The following is a 23,861-nucleotide window of genomic DNA, read 5'->3' on the forward strand; positions in this document are numbered from 1 at the left end:
TAGTGTCTACCTGTATAAAACGATTATCAGTCGTATGTGTGTATGATTTAAGCTCGTCACATATGCTGGAAAATTGTTCACTGAACTGAGTATTCAGGATGACCATCATTTGCATGAGAGTTTGAAGCGTCGCATCCATATTCTTTTCAGTTGATGCGTCCGGTGTCACCTGTGTTGTGATTTGTGGTGCGGAGACATCATCTACAACCATGGACGTCTCGTTTGTTGCATTATCTGCATGATAACTGCTAATGGAATTTGACCGAGTTTTTAAAACGGACTGAATACTGATTCGGTAAAGAATTGTGTTCTGACACCTGCGTGTCAGCAATATCTTTTGTCGCCTACTATACCGGAATCGACAGTCTGGGCAGATAGTAAATTGGGTGTTCTGTGAGAAAACTGCACATTATTTTTGGAAACGGAACTCACGTTTTCTGTGGTGCCTTGAGTAAAATAGCTTCATAAAAATAATATTAGTAGATTGGTTGATAGATGAATAACCTTGCAAATGTTGAGTGAAAATACTGGATATCGGCTCAGCGCTGTGCAATGCTGCCCTCATTCGAGCTGTTACAAACATTAATACTGATTGTGGCACATTAACATCTTTCTGAAACGGATTGAAAAATGATTTCTTTAAAAAATATTCCTTGGGTTCAAATAAACATGAAAAGGAAGAGGATGAGGTACTGATAACGGGATATCCTAAGGCCAAATGCTTCAGTTTGAAATTTGTATTCAAAATAAAGTTTCTCCTTCACAAAACCTGACATGAAACATTTTACATTACCTTCGAAATCAGTGAAATTCTCAACTGTTCTACGATTCTCACTTACTGTCGCAATTAAAAACACTTGGATTGTTACATGACAAAATGTCTGACATTGTTTGACAAAATAGATTCCAAAATTTAACTTCTCTGTATCAGGATTGCAAAACACACAATATGTAACAAATCGGGTATACCTAATCAGGCTATATATTGAATCTGATGGAAAATACGCGCCGAGCTGTGTGTGGGCGAGTACTGTCCCAGGTGATCACAACACCTGCACTGAGTACTGCGCTCCTATTGTTTTCCCACCGCTATTCTCGCAGTGTTTTACAGTAACGATCAGCGCTCACCAGGAAGTCAATGGTCAGCATTCACTGCCTCGCCTCTGGGCAGAAAGTCAATGAACAGAATTCCTTTCCCGTCCCAGAACTACGTGCGCGTCACTTTCCACATAGACACTGTTTGTCTTGACCAGGAACCCACTGTGACGACGATGCATCGACTGCTGCTTCATTTCCGCGTAAAGTGAGCAACTTATGTCTCATCACCCGTGACGACCCTGCTGAAGAACTCGTTATCGTTTCAGAAATATCAATGATGCTCAATAGCCATTCATTTTGTTTAATTTTTTGGGGGCATACTGAGCATGCTCATACAGTACTTTTTTTTTAATCCAATGCCAGCACCAGTGTCACTTTTTTAAAATTTTGTTCTTTCTCTTTTCTTAATAGTACTTTTTACGTGTGTTTTTCTGACTCGTAAGTACCTATGTCAATCTCTCAGTATGTCTGACAACCTTACATGTACCACTTTGGATAAGGGCTTTGGGGGCCGAAACAAGTCCTGATTTTTAAAATAAAAAGAAAATCAACTGGTGGTGGTTGTGATGACCTCAACCCACAGGAAAAATATTTATCAAAATCTGAACTATGAAGTCGTCCAAAATTCTAGTTGGAAAACCACACTCTTTGTTATACTTCTCAATTGGTCACGATCCCACTTTGTTTATGAACTGAAAACTCTAATATTCACGAGAAACTGCTCTGAAATTAAACTGAACCGACAAAATTGTGTATAAATTCTCTGAAACTTCAAAGGAATTAGAAAAAGTGACAAAATATCGTGAATCACACACAATACTGTTAACAATCGCATGAACACTGGGGGGTTTCACCATACATCTACCCACTTTTGAGTATAACCAGTGTCTCTTAATACTACGACTCGTAGCAATACAATATCAAAAAACTTTTATTACTGGGTAAAGAGTCACTACGTGATTTGACAGCTGACATTTATAATTCCCGCTCACGTCAGGAAACGCACCAATACGGGAATAGCAGCTTTTACATTATTGGTCAGAACGTAAGCAATTATGGCAGTCGCGGTAATTTTCACGCGAAGCCATATTTCGCGACAAAATACTGTTATTAGTTACTGTCATATATCTAGTCTCATAACAATACATAAAACTACATAAAATAACTACAATAATTTTGACATGCAAGGAGAATTAGTCGTAATGAGAGGAAGAAGTTTATATTTATTGGTGTTTCAACAATGACTACCAGGCAACTTTTAATTCGCGAAAGGCAAAGGTCCCTAGTTCGAGTCTCGGTCCAGCACACAGTTTTAATCTGCCAGGAAGTTTCATATCAGCGCACACTCCGCTGCAGAGTGAAAATCTAATTCTGGAAACATCCCCAGGCTGTGGCTAAGCCACGTCTCCGCAATATCCTTTCTTTCAGGAGTGCTAGTTCTGCTAGATTCGCAGGAGAGCTTCTGTAAAGTTTGGAAGGAAGGAGACGAGGTACTGGCAGAAGTAAAGCTGTGAGGACGGGGCGCGAGTCGTGCTTGGGTAGCTCAGTTGATAGAGCACTTGCCCGCGAAAGGCAAAGGTCCCGAGTTCGACTCTCGGTCCGGCACACAGTTTTAATCTGCCAGGAAGTTTCATATCAGCGCAAACTCCGCTGCAGAGTGAAAATCTCATTCTGGAAACTTTTAATTCACTGATTGTAATTTATTTTCGTTAGCAGAAAGCAAACAAACTAAACAAAGAATTTAATTAAACAGAGTCTGTAATTCTTATACTTTTAATAGAGAAAGAAAGTTTCTAGGTCAGGGGATAGCGTTCAGCGAAATCCCTTAACTTTTTGTTGCATACGAAGCGTTGCGTTAGGCAGCACAATGTCGGCGGGTTACGATGATGAGGGCAGGATACAGACAGTTCCGCTGGTTAATCTTCTCCGGCGAAACGCAAATAAAGTTCCGGCACAGCTGTATCATTAACCCCATGGTTATTAACAAACCACAAGACGCCAGTATACGAACGTTGTTGACATGTCCTCCCTTTCAAAGTACATGACGTAGACATCGCTCGTTTTTACACTTTATGCACTGTCCGTGACGCTATCGTCCATAATTACACGGTTCGTCACATTCATATAGTCTTAGCCACAAATACACAGTTCATAGAATTGTTCATGTATGTGAAGCACACCGTAAACAATGTCCACTCTGTTCTCGCATTTCAAACTTCGACAACATCACTGAAAGCCATTTATATTGCACAGTTAATTAGTCTTCACTTTCATGGCTTGATAGAATGTGATATACAACAGTTCCACCACCCAAAACCAATACCAGCAAAGTTCATTCGAATAAAGGCACAGTTCGTGTCGGCCACAACAAAGTAATGTTAGCGGCACTTTCACAGTCCGGTTTATTTGCTCTTAAAGTTCGCTGGCGATGGCATTACATACCGCAGTGGTAAAGAGAATTAACAATCTGATGGTTCGGTATCACTGCCCATACAATTACGTATGCTTTTCATGGAACACAGTACTATTTTTTCCGCGCACGCTTCACAGACACGCCATCCACCATCCCCTCTACTACGCAACAACCTTTCAACTCTCGATATCACTATCGCTGTCCCCTGTCTATAGATGTTATATCGTTATCGTAAATTACATAAACCTTTATAAATGTTATTGACTGCATTTTTCACAATTAATAATATTCCAAAAGAGAACTTTAGAAACTTTACCACAGGTACAAAGCAAGAAACATATTTATCCATTGGCAAACGAAATAATCACAATTACATCTTTACATTTAAAAACCACAGTAGAATGTTACATAATCACAATTAGAAATGCCCATATGAACAAAAGAAAAAGAATAGAAATCCAAAGAAAATCACGAAAAAAAATTTTATATACGTAATTAGCAATGCCTTCACATGGTCTTTCAGTCAAGATCTATTTTATGTTTGGCTGGTAGGTTCTTTGGCACCCATCTGACACACACTTTCTTGAACAGCAGGGGCTTAGTAAAATTTCATGAAACAAGTAGTGCGAAACCTGCGGAAAATGTTTGCTAATATCCATAATCGTGGAGTGGCAGTTCTCCATTATATACTGAGGTGAGAATAGTCATGGGACAGCATTATACAGGGTTATTACAAATGATTGAAGCGATTTCACAGCTCTACAATAACTTTATTATTTGGGATATTTTCACAACGCTTTCACAAATGTTCGATGTGTGCCCCTTTAGTGATTCGGCAGACATCAAGCCGATAATCAAGTTCCTCCCACACTCGGCGCAGCATGTCCCCATCAATGAGTTCGAAAGCATCGTTGATGCGAGCTCGCAGTTCTGGCACGTTTCTTGGTAGAGGAGGTTTAAACACTTCACCATTAAGAAAAAATGTTGCTTCATCACTGAAAACAAGTTTCCATGAGCTGTTGCAACCGCGTCGAAAATTCAAAGCGTTTGACTTTGTCATCGGGTGTCAGGGCTTGTAGCAATTGTAAACGGTAAGGCTTCTGCTTTAGCCTTTTCCGTAAGATTTTCCAAACCGTCGGCTGTGGTACGTTTAGCTCCCTGCTTGCTTTATTCGTCGACTTCCGCGGGCTACGGGTGAAACTTGCCCGCACGCGTTCAACCGTTTCTTCGCTCACTGCAGACCGATCCGTTGATTTCCCCTTACAGACGCATCCAGAAGCTTTAAACTGCGCATACCATCGCCGAATGGAGTTAGCAGTTGGTGGATCTTTGTTGAACTTCGTCTTGAAGTGTCGTTGCACTGTTATGACTGACTGATGTGAGTGCATTTCAAGCACGACATACGCTTTCTCGGCTCCTGTCGCCATTTTGTCTCACTGCACTCTCGAGCGCTCTGGCGGCAGAAACCTGAAGTGCGGCTTCAGCCGAACAAAACTTTGAGTTTTTCTACGTATCTGTAATGTGTCGTGTCCATATGTCAATGAATGGAGCTACAGTGAATTTATGAAATCGCTTCAATCATTTGTAATAGCCCTGTACACACATACAGATGGTGTAGTACCGCTTACACGAGATATAAAAGGGCAATGCATCGGCGGAGATATCATTTGCACTCACGTGATTCACTTGGAAAGGTGTTCGACGTGATAGCGGCCGCACGACGCGAATTAACAGACTTCGAACGAGGAATGGTAGTTGGAGTTAGACATATGGGACTTTCCTTTTCGGAAATCGTTACGGAATGCAGTATCCCGAAACCCACAGTGCCAAGATCGTGTCGATAATACCAAATTTCAGGCATTATCTCTCACCACGGACAATGCAGTGGCTGATGGTCTTCACTTAACGACCGACAGTAGCGGCAATTGTGTAAAGTCGTCAGTGCTAACAGACAAACACCACTGCATGAAATAACCGCGGAAATCAATTCGAGACGTACGACAAACGTATCCTTTAGGACAATGCGGCGAAATTTGGCGTTAATGGGCTGTGGCAGCAGACGACCAACCCGAGTGCCTTTGCTAGCAGCACGACATCGCTTGCAGCGCCTCTCCTCGGCTCGTGACCATATCGGTTGAACCCTAGACGAATTGAAAGCCGTGCCCTGGTAAGACGAGTGCCCATTTTAAATGGTAAGATCTGACGGTAGTGTACGAGTGTGGCGCAGATTCCACGGAGCCATGGACCCACGTTGCCACCAACACACTGTGCAAGCTGGTGGTGGCTTTGTAATAGTGTGGAATGTGTTTACATGGAATGGAGTGGGTCCTCTGGTGGAAATGGTTATGTTCGGTTACTTGAGGACCGTTTGCAGTCATTCACAGACGTCATGGTCCCAAACAACGTTGAGATTTTTATGGATGACAGTGCGCCGCTTCATCGGGCTGCAATCTTTCGCGATTGATTTGAAGAACATTCTGAAGAATTCGAGCGAGTAATTTGACCACCCAGATCGTCCGACATAGATCCCATCGAATTTTAATGGGACATAAGCAGTTCGTGCACAAAATCTTGAGCTGGCAACGCTTTCGGAGTTATGGACGACTATAGAGGCAGCTTGGCTGAATAATTCTGCCGTGAACTTCCAACGAACTGTTGAGTCCATACAATGTCGAGTTGCTGCACTATGCTGGGCAAAAGGTGGTGCGACACGATATTAGGAGGTGTTCCATGACTTCAGTGACCTAAGTGTACGCTGTCGCACCAGCTCCACAAGATCGTCACGTATGAGGGACCATTGGCCACGGTCATCTTTGATATGGACTCTTTGACGAACTTCAGAAAGTATCCCAGATCAGAGACGCGCCATTTATTTGCAGATGACCTTCGGACTGCTCAAATTTCACAGCTGTCGATGAATTCAGATCGGCATTGCGGTTTGTCCATTAAGAGTGTCTCAGATTGGAACTCATAGGCGGCTTCCATTTTCAGCCACTGTCACAGCACCTCTGCCAACAGACAAAACTTGTTTGGTCATCGTAAGATCGTTTCGTCATAGCTCTGTCGGGCATACACTACATTTTTGGCTAAGTATGTTTATTTTAAAAAAGAAATAAAGAAACTTACTTTGTGAAAGACCCACATATTCATTCGTGATCATGTAGCAATGAAATTATTCCCCCAATAGCGTCTCTAAAGACCACGTTATCAATGTATCGTTGAAGTCTAACCTTATCGTAACAAACTTTGGGGATGTGCGTTAAAGATGACAACATTCGTAGCCAAACATCATGGATTGTCGACGTTATCTATTTGACTGTAAATGATGTAGTATCAACTACACTATCTGATCAAAAATAACCTGACATCAATCAGTGGACAGTAGTGTGGAGTGTGTCCATCTTTCACGTTTATGACAGCTTGAAATCTGCTGAGCACGCTTTCCATGAGGTATCTAATCTCTGTAGAGGAATGACAACTCATTCTTCCTCAAGAGCTGAAACCAGAGAAGGTAGCGCTGTTGGACGCTTGGGTTTAGAGCAAAGTCCACGTTCTAACTCAATCCAAAGGTGTACCATAGATTCACGTCGGGATTCTGGAGAGGCCAGTATATTTCAGGAATGTTGTTGTCCACAAACTATTGCTTCACCGTTGCTGCTTTATGCCAAGACGCATTGTCATGGTGATAGAACCATTCATCATCTCCTCTATCGCACGCTATGGATAACGATATACAGGGTGTCCGAAAAGTCTTTCCCTGATTACATAAATTGATAACTCAGGCTAGAAGTAAGATACAAATATGAAACTTGTGTCGAATTGTTTACAACTATCAAAGTTTTTTTCTGTTTTAGGTTCGCAGTACGTAAGTAGTGGATGAGGTGCAGAGCCCAAGAAGCCCTGTTAACCAGTCAGGAGAAGGCACAGTGTGTCCTGTGGTACCATGAGACAAGATCACCAACCACAGTGCAGAGACAGTTCCAGACAACATTTGGAAGGAATCCACCTGATGTCAAGAGCATTAAAGCCTGGTATGAGAAGTTCAAGAACACAGGATCGGTCGCTGATCTTCCGAGGTCTGGTCGACCAAGAACCTCAGCAGACAGGGTGGAAGCTGTAAGGCAGTCTTTTCTGTGAAGTCCGAAGAAATCGGTGCGCAGGGCCTCACGTGAATTACAGATGCCAAAAAGCTGTCTCCATGACATTTTTCACAAACGTTTATTGTTTCGTGCATACAAAGTGCAAATCGTTCAGGCCTTGTTGCCCAATAACTGTACACGTCGATATGACTTTGCAGTCGAAATGCTATCACGTATTGAGGACGATGATGGTTATCTCAGACGAATTGCCTTTTCCGACGAAGCGACCTTTTTTGTCAGTGGAGTAGTGAATCGCCATAATGTGCGCATTTGGGGTTCACAACCCCTTGGCGAGGTCATGGAGTGCACCAGAGGCAGTCCAAAGGTGAATGTTTGGTGCGCGCTATTGCACGATCGAATTATCGGGCCATTCTTCTCCGCTGAGGCAACCGTCACATCTGCGGTGTATCTGGACATGTTGCAACTGTATGCTGTTCCTCAGCTGCATCTGTATCAACCCGTTGTCTTGTTTCAGCAAGACGATACACCGCCTCTTTGGGGTTTGGACGTCCGTGCCTATCTCGATATGACCTTTCCAGGGCGATGGATTGGTCGTGATGGGCCAACAGTTTAGCCTCCTAACATAACCCCATTAGACTTATTTTTATGGGATTATGTCAAGGACGAGGTCTCCCGAACTCGTGTACCAGATCTTGAAACCCTGCGGCAACGGATAACCACAGTCGTTGAATCTATCCCTCCAGTGATGTTGGCTAATGTGTGGACGGAAATTGAATATCGCCTAGATGTGCTACGTGCTACCAAGGGTGCCCATGTGGAAGTTTACTGATGTGTGAAAAAGGCTCCTATAATTTGTAAACAATTAGACACCAGTTTCATATTTGTATCTTACTTCTAGCCTGAGTTATCAATTTATGTAATCAGGGAAAGACTTTTCGTACACCCTGTATAATTTGTTCATATCCTTCCGCGCTTAGAGTCTCCTTAAGCAAAATATGAGGACTACATCGTAACCAGTTGGAGCACCCCGCCGGCCGGTGTGACCGAGTGGTTCTAGGAGCTTCAGTCGGGAACCGCGCGACCGCTATGGTCGCAGGTTCGAATCCTGCCTCGGGCATGGATGTGTGTGATGACCTTAGGTTAGTTAGGCTTAAGTAGTTCTCAGTTCTAGGGGACTGATGACCTCAGATGTTAAGTCCCATAGTGCGCACCATTTGAACCATTTGAAACACCCCCATCCGCCCATCTGCATTTCCGTTGGCACTGCACATAATGGGATGTAATGTTCTCCAAGAATTCGCAAATCCAAACCCTTCCATTGGATTGTCACAGTGTATAGCGTTATTCGTTTCCAGTCATCCACTGTGCAGTAGGATTCGTCTTTGCACCATCTCAAGCATCACTTAGCGTTGACTACAAAAACGTTCGTTTATGAGGAGCTGTTTGACCATTGTAGCTCATTCTTTTTAACTCCCGCCGGACGGTCATTGTGCTAGTCTAACTGCTGGTTGTACTTTGTTCTCGTGGGATTTCTTCCGCTCATTTCACACAGTTTCTTACAACCACCCTCCGCAGTTCTCGACGGTCGCCGTCCGTCCGATTCCTTTTGCACTGGCTTATGTGCCTCTCACGACATCTAGTGGTCAGGTCCGCATTACACTGTGGTGTCCGGATACTTTGGATCAGACAGCATATATGGGAGATGACAGACAATTGTTTGATGCTTTCACGCACATAGTGGGAGCTTAAAAACATTGATGAGAGTGTAGCTGTGGTTTGGCACGTTCTCTGTGCTGTTCAATTTTATTTGAAATTTTTGAGATTTGAGGTCCGCCATTTACGCAAAACACCGTTTTTCTCAGTACCCAAATATGCTTCGGCACCACTGTGCCACCATCAGTGGGTTTTCGTTTTTATTTTTTCTGCAATGTGAACATTTTTGTTACATGATTATAAAATTATGTGCATTTTTAGTTCAAACAACAGATCGTTTCTTTTTGTAATTACCTTTGCATTTGGTGAGCATGAATATTCAGGACCACTTTTGTGTTAATTATTAAAGGTAGCTTGTCATCTGCAACCAAACGATGTTGATGAAATAGTTTTTTTTTCTTTTAGCTGCGAATTAACCTATCTTCTAGAGTGTGTAGAGTGTGGTTTAGTTTTTCGCGATGTTTTCGCGCCTATTTTCGTATTTACTTACGTTTTCGTGTGGCAAGCACTTCCATTCTCCGCATCATGCTAAGATGTTTTGATGCATACGTAGCTATAACAAGTATTTTCCACAAATACCGCAGTAAAACGCTTTTCACTACACCAGAACGTAGTGTGATTGTGGTTTGTTGTGTGTCCCAGCCCAGTCAGTGTTCATTTGTTCACCAGAGAGTTCGGCGCCAAATTTGAATTTTGTTTGCATTTTATCTTTGTGTGTGTGTGTGTGTGTGTGTGTGTGTGTGTGTGTGTGCGTGTCTGTGTGTGTGTTTTCTGTGTGTTTCTTAGCTGCGTATGTTGTCTTTTATATGACATTCCTATTTGTGTGTAAATGGTGCGTCTTTGCAGATTTTAGTGTATTTTTCGTGTGTGTGTGTGTGTGCGTGTGTGTGTGTGTGTGTGTGTACATGCGTGCGTGCGTGTGCTTGTGTGTAGACTTTGTTTATTTGAAATATTGTATATACGATTTCTGTATAGCAACTTCACTGCACTTGACTGAAAATTACCTGCAAAAATAAGTAGAAATGGAGTAAAACATGAAAGTAACGTGACGGATAACAGTGAATGAAATACGTGTGACTGTGACCTCCGCAGGTCTGTTAAACATAACGCCGCATCAGCTTCAGCTGTGCCATAGCGAAGAGACAGTCCCAAGGCAAACGACATTGCCAACGGGTTCAGCTCCGTGATGTCACTCCCATTAGCTTTCGTCACGCGTTATGACGGAACGGTCGTGTACGCATAACGCACTCTGCAGCAGTGGAGACTTCTCTCAGTCTCCCGAGTACCATACAACTCTCCAAGAATTCTCATTTGACTTCATTGGTGCGAACTTCTTTGATCGTTCAGCGATCTGTGTATCTTTCTTCGCTCGTAATATATGTCAAGTATTTATTCTAAGCGTTATTTGCAGGTTCAATCCCGCGTCCGGCCATCCTGATTTAGGTGTTCCGTGATTTCCCTAAATCGCTCCAGGTAAATGCCGGGATGGTTCCTTTGAAAGGGCACGGCCGACCTCCTTCCCCGTCCACCCCTAAACCGACGAGACCGATGACCTCGCAGTTTGGTCTCTTCCCCCCAAAAAACAACAACCAACCTTATTTGCAGGTAATAATATCCATTACCTGATATTAATATTAAATACCCTGTATAATGCTTCACAAACCATGGACCCAGCCACAGTGGTCAGAGTTGCGTGTTTCAACGATAAAGGTAGCTATGCCGTTGCGTTGGTGAAACCACATCGGAGAGCTATCTGTGGAGAGCCGAAATTAATCGGTTACTGAAGAGGGGCAGCAGCATATTAAGTTGTTGCAGGGGCAAAACTCTGGGTTATTGTTATTGGTTGATCTGCCCGTGTAATATCAGCCAACACGGCATTGCAATATTTGTACTGCGAACCGCTGAGATCAAGGGGAATCCAGTACCGTTATACACTGACAGAAAAAAACCGCAGCACCAAAGAGTAGTTAATGCAGAGTAATGAAATTTCGGGAATACGTTTGTCTAGATGAGATATTTAAGTGATTAATATTGCAATATCACAGGTTAACGTAAGCGGGATAAGCCACAACAAAATGTGAAATGATGGTACGCTAGTAACCGGTGTAACCGCCAGAATGTTGAATAAGCACACAAACGTTCATGTACTGTGTCCTACAGGAGCCGGATGTCAGTTTGTGGAATGGAATTCCATGCCTGGGGCACTTGTTCGGTCGATACAGGGACGGGACGCAACTTGTGGATGGCGTTGTAGTTATCGTCCGATAATCTCACACATGTGCTCGACTGGACACAGATCTTGTGATCGAGAAGGCCAAGGCCACATGTTGACAGTCTCGCCGACAGCGGTATGTTGGCGAGTATTACAAACACCCCTTGGTATGCTGTTCATGAAATGCGGTGCAACAGGCCAAATCACCAGACTGACGTACAAATATGCAGGCAGGGTGCGTGGGATAACCACGAGTGTACTCTTGCTGTCATACGAAATAGCACCTCAGACCGTAACTGCAGGTATACATCCAGTGTAAATGATAGTTAATTGAAACCCTCAGCTGCTGACTGGTGTTGTTGATATAACTCGATGGGGACAGCTGGAAGTGTGTGCCCCGACCAGGACTCGAATCGGGGATCTCCTGCTTACATGGCAGACGCTCTTTCCATCTGAGCCACGGAGAACACAGATGAACAGCGCGACTGCAGGGTCTTATCTCTTGCACGCTTCCTGTGAGACCCACATTCCCAACTGTCCACAATCCACATACGTAATGTACCTAATAGATTTTTGCCCATCCACTCATTACTCGCGCCCACTAAGGTGACGATGCCCGTAAGAGTTCAAGCTACCTGTGCGCATTCGCACAGACAAAGGTCAATGGTCGGGTAGCCTTTAACTATATATGAAGATAGTAACTGTTCCATAAAGAACAGATACTGCCGTGTAAGCAGGAGATCGCGGCTTTGAGTCCCGGTCGGGGCACACATTTTCAGCTGTCCCCATCAAGGTATATCAACAACACCTGTCGGCAGCTGAGGGTTTAAATTAATTATCATTTATTCTAGAGAATTTGCACGGTCGTCAATGGTATCTGTTCCTTCGCGAACACTTACTATCTTTATATATACATCCAGTGTGTCTAGCACGCAGATAGATTGATTGCAGGCCCTCAACTACCCTCCTTCTAAGCTGCACACGGCTATCACTGGCACCGAAGCAGAACGAGATTTCATCAGAAAACACATCAGACCTCCACTCTGTCTCACTTGACACCGTTGAAAAGCGCAAATGGCGGTTGTTTGGGGACAGTGGAATGTACACAATAGGGCGTCTGGCTCGGAGCCGTCCTTGAAGTAACCGATTTGTTCAAATGGTTCAAATGGCTCCGAGCACTATGGGACTTAACTTCTGTGGTCATCAGTCCCCTAGAACTTAGAACTACTTAAACCTAACTAACCTAAGGACATCACACACATCCATGCCCGAGGCAGGATTCGAACCTGCGACCGTAGCAGTCCCGCGGTTCCGGACTGCGCGCCTAGAACCACTAGACCACCGCGGCCGGCTAACCGATTTGTAACAGATCGTTGTGTTACGGTGGTGCCAACTGCTGCTCAGGTTGCTGTTGCAGTGCGATGCGCCAGAGCCGTACGCCGAACACGATTGTCTTCCCTCTCGGTAATGCCAAGTGGCCATCTCGAGTCCGGTCTTCTTGCGACCGTACATTCTCGTGACCACTGCTGCTACCAATCGTGTACAGTGGCTACATTCCTGCCAAATCTTTCTGCAGTATCACAGAAGGAACATCGAGTTTTTCGTAGGCCTGTTATACTACCTCGCTAAAAGACAGTGAGCAGTTGATAATGGCCCCTTTGACGCCTTAAAGGCGTTCTTGACTATTATCATCAACTTAGCAAGTCCAGCCTCCAAGGTAATTGACGCTCATGACGGTTACGCGGTCTATTTATAGCAAATCTTATTTGCATCCTTATAATGGTACTACTAGCGGCACTCTTGTGCAGCTGATCCGAAATCTGAATAAACACCATCTTTCAGATGTAGAAACACACTTACCAACTGTCGTTTATGTCGCACAATTCCTTCTTGGTGCAGCGATTTTTTTTCCGTCAGTGGGTTTCCTGCAGACATGCACCTCTACTGTATAACAGTATAGTCGAATTAAATCAGGCGATCCTGAGGCGAGAACATCAAGAAATGTGATACTAAAAGTAACGGATAAGAGTTAATAATGAGCGTATGGCATTGGTGGCCGGGCGACCCCTCGAGGAACGGTTCGGCCGCCGCTCCACAAGTTCTTTAACGCCACTACGGCGACTTGCGAGTGAATGAGGACGAAATGATGATGAAAGACTCCGCCGGGAATCGAACCTAGGACTCCATGCGCGGGAAGCGAGAACGCTACCGCAAGACCACGAGCCGTGGACGGATAAGAGTTGATATTCGGGCAGCAAAATATCTTACGATATAAACTGAAAATAACAATAAAAGCGTTTCATAAGTAAGATTAGATGTTGAGTAGTGTTTCTTGGAAGTGTTTATCTGGAGGGTAGCCTTATAAGTCAGTGAAGTGTGAATGACAAAAAAATGGCTCTGAACACTATGAGACTTAACATCTATGGTCATCAGTCCCCTAGAACTTAGAACTACTTAAACCTAACTAACCTAAGGACGTCACACAACACCCAGCCATCACGAGGCAGAGAAAATCCCTGACCCCGCCGGGAATCGAACCCGGGAACCCGGGCGTGGGAAGCGAGAACGCTACCGCTGAATGACAAACTGCACAGAGCTGTTGACAAGTGATGCGATAGAATAGTGCTGGAGTTAGATGGGTGAACTAACACTGAATCGAAAAAGGAGAAAATAAATTAATGTCACATGTGGAATAAAAGAAGGGATCAGTTGCTGGGACATATCCTGACACACAGGAAATCATCAAATAGGTGGTAGAGGAAAGTGTAAGGGGAAAAAATTGTAGATGGAGACGAAGGTTTGACTACAGTAAGCAGATTCCAATGGATGTGGATAGTAGTAGCGGCGCAGATATGAAGATAGTTGCATGCCAATGGAATACTAAACGAATCATGCCACAAATTTTACATAACAGTAACACCCCTATAATTGTGAACGGTTTAAATACGATCTGGATAGAATTGGGAAGGTGGATTTGCTGCATTGTGAGAGCGAAGAGTAAGAGGACATTAACCACATTGTGTTCGCAAGCCAACAACAAAAGTTTGCCACTGCTATCCTGCTTCAACAGCTGCTGAATTAGAAATGCACACTAGGCGTCACAGCATCAAAATGCCTCTGTCTACTGCCAAAGTCATGATCTACAAACTACCACCGAACATCCTTATTGCAGAGAGAGGGCAGATGAGACACGACCGGCACAGTCAAGTATTAAAAATAGGAGAAGGAGGAGGAAATTAGTGTTTAACGTCCCGTCGACAACGAGGTCATTAGAGACGGAGCACAAGCTCGGATTAGGGAAGGATAGGGAAGGAAATCGGCCGTGCCCTTTCAAAGGAACCATCCCGGCATTTGCCTGAAGTGATGTAGGGAAATCGCGGAAAACCTAAATCAGGATGGCCGGACGTGGAATTGAAGCGTCGTCCTCCCGAATGCGAGTCCAGTGTGCTAACCACTGCGCCACCTCGCTCGGTATTAAAAAATAGAATCTGTGTTGACTTACACATAGGAAGTGCTGCATTAAGAACTGTAATGCGATAGTGCGTGTCGAGTATGCATATGTACGAGTTCATGCTGAAAAGTAATGCCTCCGAATTTTTTATGAGCAAATTCTTATACCATTTAAATAAAACCAACTCTATTAACACTTTACATCTTTTTTCTTCGTGTCTACATATTTATTTCTCAACATAGTCACTCTGGTGAGGAAAACATTTCTTCCAAGAGAGACCAGACTGTTCATACCGGAACTCTACACTGTTTGACTTGGTTGACGGAGCCACAACCTCACCTCTACTTGCACCGTTACATCACTACCAAAGTGAACACCAACAACACAACGTTGCAGGTTACTGACGTCGATACAATCATACCCGTACACAACTTACATTCTTCTATGGATTTCCATTGCAGGCGGTTAGAAACTCGATTACAGGACGCTGTTTACCGCGCACCGACATAGTTACGCCTCACACCACCATGTTACACGCTACACTTTGAAGCCCTCACGACAGAGGGTTGTAACTTGTCAGCGAAGCAGGGAAGCCGACCGAGTAATGTGAATGACTTATAATACCTCAGCCGGTATAGAAAACAGAATAAAAAATACGGAGGTATTACTTTTCAGCACGACCTTGTATATGACAAAGAGAACGATCACAAAGTGATAATTTTATAAGTATATGTTGTAAGCAATACCGGTAAATTTAACTCGCATACTGTGCGACATGGTTGTATCATTGTCACATCAATGCCAAATAGCAAAGAATCTTTAAAATTTCTTCTATTACGGCAACTAAGTGGAATATGAAGAATCTCTATTTTTTTGTCAGAGTAATTTCGAAACTAAATCGATAATGATTCGAAATTTTTTTTTTGGCTGCGCGGGAGTAGCCGAGCGGTCTCAGGCGCTGCAGTCATGGACTGTGTGGCTGGTCCCAGCGGAGGTTCGAGTCCTCCCTCGGACATGGGTGTGTGTGTTTGTCCTTAGGATAATTTAGGTTAAGTAGTGTGTAAACTTAGGGACTGATGACCTTAGCAGTTAAGTGTCATAAGATTTCACACATATTTGAACATTTTTTTTCGCAATTTTTATAATTTGATCACAACACTAGAATTAAAAACGGTTTTATTCTACCACACAGAACAAGATGGTGATGTATGGAAAAATTAAAGGTTTAAAATTTCATTCTTCCAGAGCTCGATGACTCTATCAAAACATTCTTCGGGCAAAATACTGGCATTTCATCTTGTGCTCCGGAAATTTCGGTTGAGTCTTGTTACTGGTCAAAATGGACCATTAGGACTGATCATAGCAGCATATAGACTGAAGCGCCAAAGAAACTGATATAGGAATGCGTATTCAAATACAGAGATATATAAACAGGCAGAATATGGCCTGCGATCGGCAGCGCCTATGTAAGACGAAAAGTGTCTGGCGCAGTTCTTAGATCGGTTTCTGCTGCTAAAATGGCAAGTTATCAAGATTTAAGTGAATTTGAAAGTGGCGTTGTAGTAGGCGCACGAGAGGTGGGACACAGTGTCTGCGAGGTAGCGCCGAAGTGGGGATTTTCCCGTACGACCATTTCGCGAGTGTACCGTGAATACCCGGTAAAACATCAAATCTCCGATATCGCTGAGGCTGGAAGAAAATCCTGCAAGGACTGGATCAACGACGACTGAAGAGAATCGTTCAACGTGACAAAAATGCAACTCTTCCGAAAATTGCTGCAGATTTCAGTGCTGGGCCGTCAATTAATGTCAGCGTGCGAACCATTCAACGAAACATCATCGATATGTGCTTTCGGAGCCGCAGGCCCACTCACGTACCCTTGATGACTGCACGACACAAAGCTTTAAACCTCGCCTGGGCCTGTCAACATCGACATTGAACTGTTGATGACTGGAAACATGTTGCTTAGTCGAATGAGTCTCGTTTCAGACTGTATCGAGCAAATGGACGTGTACGGGTATGAAGACAACCACATGAATCCATGGACTCTGCATGTCAGCAGGGGACTGTTCAAGCTGGTGGAGGTTCTGTAATGGTGTGGGGCGTGTACAGTTGGAGTGATATAGGACCCCTGATACATCTACACACGACTCTGACAAGTCACACGTACGTAAGTATCCTGTCTGATCACCACCATCCATTCATGTCCATTGTGCATTCCGACGGACTTGGGCAATTCCAACAGGACAATACGATACCCCACACGTCCAGAATTGCTACCGAGTGGCTCCAGGAACACTCTTCTAAGTTTAAATACTTCCGCTGGCCACCAAACTCCCCAGACACGAACCTTATTAAGCACATCTGGGGTACCTTGCAACGTGCTGTTCAGAAGAGATCTCCACCTCCTCGTACTCTTTCGGATTTATGGACAGCCCTGCAGGATTCACGGTGTCGATTCCCTTCAGCACTACCTCAGACATTAGTCAAGTCGATGCCACTACGTGTTGATGCACTTCTGCGTGCTCGCGGGGGCCCTACACGATATTAGACAGGTGTACCAGTTTCTTTGGCTCTTCAATTTATTTTTATGTGTGCAGTATAATAGTAACGGGCGGAAGAAACATAGAGATCGAAAACAATGCCAAACCAAAGAAAAATTATACACGAAGCTATCTGTCTGATATCTTTGGCGCCTTTGACTACAAAATACGTCAGTAATACTAAAAGCCAATTTCCTTCGCTTATAGTAATACGAGAACGTATTGGAAATCATGCAAAATTGACACTTACACAACAGCCTTGTACAAAAAATTTTCGAGTGATCTGATGAAGCCCTATGTGCAGAAGCGTAAATCTCTTCTGTTAATAGACGAAAAATCCACAACTATAAGAGGGGATTTTTCAGGATGAAGGAGAGTTGCCATCGTCCTGTGTTAAAGTGATTGCCCCAATACCCGCTAATGCAACCATACGATGTGTACATTTGTCGGCAGGTAAACGATCTGATCAAAAAGCTGCGCCAGTCGCTGGGAAAAATCAACGCAAACATAAATGGCTAATGAAACTTCCTGGCAGATTAAAACTGTGTGCCCGACCGAGACTCGAACTCGGGACCTTTGCCTTTCGCGGGCAAGTGCTCTACCATCTGAGCTACCGAAGCACGACTCACGCCCCGTCCTCACAGCTTTACTTCTGCCAGTACCTCGTCTCCTACCTTCCAAACTTTACAGAAGCCCTGACGAGGTACTGGCAAAAGTAAAGCTGTGAGGACAGGGCGTGAGTCGTGCTTCGGTAGCTCAGATGGCAGAGCACTTGCCCGCGAAAGGCAAAGGTCCCGAGTTCGAGTCTCGGTCGGGCACACGGTTTTAATCTGCCAGGAAGTTTCGTATCAGCGCACACTCCGCTGCAGAGTGAAAAACTCATTCTGGAAACATCCCCCAGGCTGTGGCTAAGCCATGTCTCCGCTATATCCTTTCTTTCAGGAATGCTAGTTCTGCAAGGTTCGCAGGAGAGCTTCTGTAAAGTTTGAAAGGCAGGAGACGAGGTACTGGCAGAAGTAAAGCTGTGAGTACGACGCGTGAGTCGTGCTTCGGTAGCTCAGTTGATAGAGCACTTGCCCGCGAAAGGCAAAGGTCCCGAGTTCGAGTCTCGGTCGGGCACACAGTTTTAATCTGCCAGGAAGTTTCATATCAGCGCACACTCCGCTGCAGAGAGAAAATCTCATTCTACAAATGGCTAATGCTTTGCAGAACAAAACTGCTGTCTTTTGTAAGCTTTCGGCCATTTGGAGTTCCGATTTGTGTCACTTTCATTTCCGGCCAAGCCCTGCATACACGCCGGCCAGGGTGGCCGAGTGGTTCTAGGCGCTACATCTGGAACCGCGCGACCGCTACGGTCGCAGGTTCGAATCCTGCCTCGGGCATGGATGTGTGTGATGTCCTTACGTTAGTCAGGTTTAAGTAGTTCTAAGTTCTAGGGGACTGATGACCTCAGAAATTAAGTCCCATAGTGCTCAGAGCCATTTGAACCTGCATACACCATAAATATTGACGAAATTGGTGATGACGGTCCTCTTGTCAATCTTTTACCGTAACTCAGTGAATGAACAAAGGAGACTGACTGAATTTTTTAGCACATCACACATTTAAAGAAGCACACAACATGGTTTTTAGGAAATTATAAAATACGGGGTTCTTACATTACCAGTATAACAGAAACGAAGAAATACTAGATAATACAAACATACATTACAGCTTGAAGTTATTTTGTTTAACTGTGTTCTGTATAATGTTCAAAGGGACTAAATGATGAGTTATTTTTATGTAGTGGAAGTTTAGGCATGCAGCTTTAACCCTGGGCAACTTTTTATCGGTACTGGCGATCCAGAAAGCTTCAACTGCCACGATTGAGCCTTAGTTTCGACATTACAGCCGTAAACCCATGTTTCATAACTTGGCTGCGACACGTTTGACGAGTTCGGCGACGTTGTTGACTTCATTCAGCGACTCCTGAGCAACTTACTTTCTCCACTTTGTTCGGAGTTCAGCAATTTTGGAACAAACTGTGCTGTCACACGTTCCATACCAAAAACACCCGACAAAAAATCATGTCATGAGCCGACAGATACGCCAGTATCATTAGCGATTACTCTGACTGGGTTTCGGCGATCGAGCGTAATCATTTCTTTCCCTTTTTCCATAATTTCATTGGTTAATAATCTACTAGGCTTCAATATCTTCACGGCCTTCTTCGGAACGCTAATGCTAGGTGTAAACTTTTGTGTTACTCATAAAAAAACTCACCCAAAACATTCTTTAACATGATTTTGCTGTCTTTACTCCGCTGTGATGGCAAATTTAGTTCAAATTTTCTGCTCCATTTTTCAACAACATAAATAATCGCAGTTACTACGAAAATAAATGTTGACAGTTGATAACACAAAATATTTGATATGGCTAAACGCTGTACATATCTTTCTCAGACATGTTTAAGAACACAAAAACAAAAAATATAGCTAGTCGGACTAATGAAATACGTGAAATTACGAAATTCCTGTTACTTTTTGAACACATTTCGTACTTGGTACATGTGGAGGGGGGGGCGGAAGAAAAGAAAAAAATACTACGCTGCTTGACAAGTGAAGCAAGCAAAAGAAAATCTCGAATGTCAGAAACATCGTACACGTACACATAAAAAAAAAGAAATTGTTCAAATGTGTGTGAAATCTTATGGGACTTAACTGTTAAGGTCGTCAGTCCCTAAGTTTACACACTACTTAACCTAAACTATCCCAAGAACAAACACACACACCTATGCCCGAGGGAGGACTCAAGCCTCGTTCGGGAACAGCCGCACAGTCCATGACTGCAGCGCCTTAGACCGCGCGGCTCATACACATCATCGGCAGGTATGTAAGTGGTCAGGGTTGCGATTCTGTGTGACAGGTAGAACGGCCACCGGGCTAACTTAATGTTACTCATGTCCAGTGCCGTTGTCAGGCCTGACAGGGTAATTAGGGGGCGTGAACGACATCAGATGTTGAGTGATCAAGGAGAAGGACACGGAGAGGCAACTTGTTAGTGTGAGGCAGCCGTTGACAGACGTTGAAATGAGTCCCATTATGAGCTTCCATCTGGCCGACAGGTCAAACCGTGCAATATCCTGGTTTGTGGGCATTCGCATGTGGCAGTGGCCCGATGTTGACTTGTATGGATACTTGAGGGCAGACATACTCGTCAACAAGGCTAATCACGTCAGTCGACCATAAAGAAGGATCACGGTGTTGTGCCCCAAGCTCACTGTAATCTCTTCACATCTGCGCCTCTCATCGAGAACTAGTAATAGACCCTCCTATACACTCTCAGTCAGCCCACACTGTTGATCAGAGACTAGCAGCTGCCGGACCAGGAATTAAGGTCCCATGCGTTGACTGCCGTTAACACTACAGCACAAATGGCTCCATTTGGAGTGGTGCCGTTGCCTGGAAGAGTGGACGGATGAACAATGACGTAAATCGAGGGTCTGCTCTATCCCAGACGACGATCGTCGGCGTGTATGGCGGCACCCTGGGGAGACGTTCCATTCTTCCAATGCATTGAAGAGGTACATCGATGTTACTCCTGGCATCATGGTGTAAGAATCTGATCGGGAATGACGTCAGGTCTGCGTCCTCATGGGTTATCTCTCATACGACAGTACTTTGGTACTATGTTTCAGTGGGGAAATGCTCGTACACACATGTCACGTGTCATTGTGAACAGTCTCTGTGATGTTGAGGTACTCCTGTGGTCCAGTATCAAATGCGTGCTACCACCTCCATAGTCAACTCCATTCCAGTGCCTTAGCCAGGTTATCAAGGACCAGTTGCAACAGTTGTGGACCACCTTATATCTGGAGAGGACAAAACGGCTTTATGACACTCCTCACAACGGATCACTGCCAGCGTCCAGGCAGAGTGAGTGCAGCGTCGTACTGACAAGTGGACTTATGCTGCCAAGTTCTTTGTAAATTTCACTCGATTCTGTAACCACTGAAATATCGTCACATATCACCTCTACTCGTGAAGTTTCGCCTAGTTATTTCCTCCCCGTCTAGGCCCTTCACTTTTTTTATCAGACAGTGTAAATAATCGCTGATACTACCAAAACGCTCATTGACAGCTGACAACAGACTATACATCCGATATGGCTAATACTACACTACTGGCCATTAAAATTGCTACATCAAGAAGAAATGCAGATGATAAACGTGTATTCATTGGACAAATATATTGTACTAGAACTGACATGTGATTACATTTTCACGCAATTTGGGTGAATAGATCCTGAGAAATCAGTACCCAGAACAACCACCTCTGGCCGTAATAACGGCCTTGATACGCCTGGGCATTGAGTCAAACAGAGCTTGGATGGCGTGTACAGGTACATGCCCATGCAGCTTCAACACGATATCACAGTTCATCAAGAATAGTGACTGGCGTATTGTGACGAGCCAGTTGCTCGCCCACCATTGACCAGCCATTTTCAGCTGGTGAGAGATCTGGAGAATGTGCTGGCCAGGGCAGCAGTCGAACATTTTCTGTATCAAGAAAGGCCCGTACAGGACCTGCAACATGCGGTTGTGCATTATCCTGCTGAAATCTAGGATTTCACAGGGATCGAATGAAGGGTAGAGCCACGGTAGTAACCCATCTGAAATGTAACGTCCACTGTTCAAAGTGCCGTCAATGCGAACAAGAGGTGACCGAGACGTGTAACCAATGGCACCCCATACCATCACGCCGGGTGATACGCCAGTATGGCGATGACGAATACACGCTTCCAATGTGCATTCACCGCGATGTCGCCAAACACGGATGCGACCATCATGATACTGTAAACAGAACCTGGATTGATCCGAAAAAATGACGTTTTGTCATTCGTGCACACAGGTTCGTCGTTGAGTACACCATCGCAGGCGCTCCTGTCTGTGATGCTGCGTCAAGGGTGACCGCAGCCATGGTCTCCGAGCTGATAGTCCATGCTGCTGCAAACGTCGTCGAACTGTTCGTGCAGATGGTTGTTGTCTTGCAAACGTCCCCATCTGTTTACTCAGGGATTGAGACGTGGCTGCACGATCCGGTACAGCCATGCGGATAAGATGCCTCTCATCTCGACTGCTAGTGATACGAGGCCGTTGGGATCCGCCACGGCGTTCCGTATTACCCTCCTGAACCCACCGATTCCATATTCTGCTAATAGTCATTGCATCTCGACCTACGCGAGCAGCATTGTCGAGATACGATAAACCGCAATCGCGAGAGGCTACAATCCGACCTTTATCAAAGTCGGAAACGTGATGGTTCGCATTTCTCCTACTTACACGAGGCAACACAACAACGTTTCACCAGGCGACGCCGGTCAACTGCTGTTTGTGTATGAGAAATCGGTTGGAAGCTTTCCTCATGTCAGCACGTTGTAGGTGTCGCCACCGGCGCCAACCTTGTGTGAATGCTCTGAAAAGCTAATCATTTGCATATCACAACATCTTCTTCCCGTCGGTTAAATTTCGCGTCCGTAGCACGTCATCTTCGTGGTGTAGCAATTTTAATGGCCAGTAGTGTATATAAATTCTCTTCAGAAATATTAATTAACAGAACAACAACAAAATCGAGCGAAATGGACGGAGAAAACACCCGACATTGCAAAATTATCGTTACTTATTGAACACGCCTGGCATCTACTAGATATGGAACAGAGAGAGAAAGAAAGGAAAAAAAGTAGTTTTCATATAAGGAACACGATTATACAGAGTGGAGCTATTCAGTTTTGCTACGTTTGATTCCCTTAGGTGAGACTCACCTCTACAAGTCTTGGTACGTGCTGTCACGAGGGGAGAAGGTAAGGCTGTAGGCCCGTGTCCGCCTCGTGGCTGGTCTGGTAAAGACTCCACCACTGTGTGCGTCACCCTCTGAGCCGGCGTGTGCGTCACAGGGGGCTTCATGACGTGGCACACCTCGCCCAACTGCCTAAGACGGGTTCATGAGTGGACTCAACGATAGGATACACACTTCCATTGTGATTGCTGTGTTCGAACTAACGGGAGAGTTCGTAGTATCTCGACATCGGCTTTGCACCAAGTGGCGATAATGACGAGATTGTCGATGACTCAAAACAAACACACACACACATACATGCACCATTATTTACCAGTTGTACATCTGATGCAGTCTGACTGAATAACAATATTCCACTAAGGTAGTGGTGCACGAGCTAATAAATTTGTAAATATCATAAATACTCTCAAGCTTATTAAAATCCATGGAGCAGAAATAAAAACTTTGAGGTTCGCCGATGACACTGTAATTCTGTCAGAGACAGCAAAGGACTTGGA

At 44.4% G+C, this 23,861-nt stretch overlaps 1 protein-coding gene across 1 annotated transcript in view; it reads right to left on the reverse strand.

Annotated features, from left to right (window-relative positions):
- The window catches only part of LOC124545657, a 162,007-nt gene extending 138,536 nt beyond the window's left edge, over nucleotides 1-23,471 (reverse strand). Inside the window, exon 1 of the mRNA XM_047124605.1 lies at nucleotides 23,330-23,471. Coding sequence (XP_046980561.1) covers nucleotides 23,330-23,471 — 142 coding nt within the window. The remainder of the gene's footprint in view (nucleotides 1-23,329) is intronic.
- Between the last annotated feature and the right edge of the window lie 390 nt (nucleotides 23,472-23,861).

Source organism: Schistocerca americana, chromosome 8 (genome assembly GCF_021461395.2).
Source record: "Schistocerca americana isolate TAMUIC-IGC-003095 chromosome 8, iqSchAmer2.1, whole genome shotgun sequence".
Classification (NCBI taxonomy): Eukaryota; Metazoa; Arthropoda; class Insecta; order Orthoptera; family Acrididae; genus Schistocerca; species Schistocerca americana.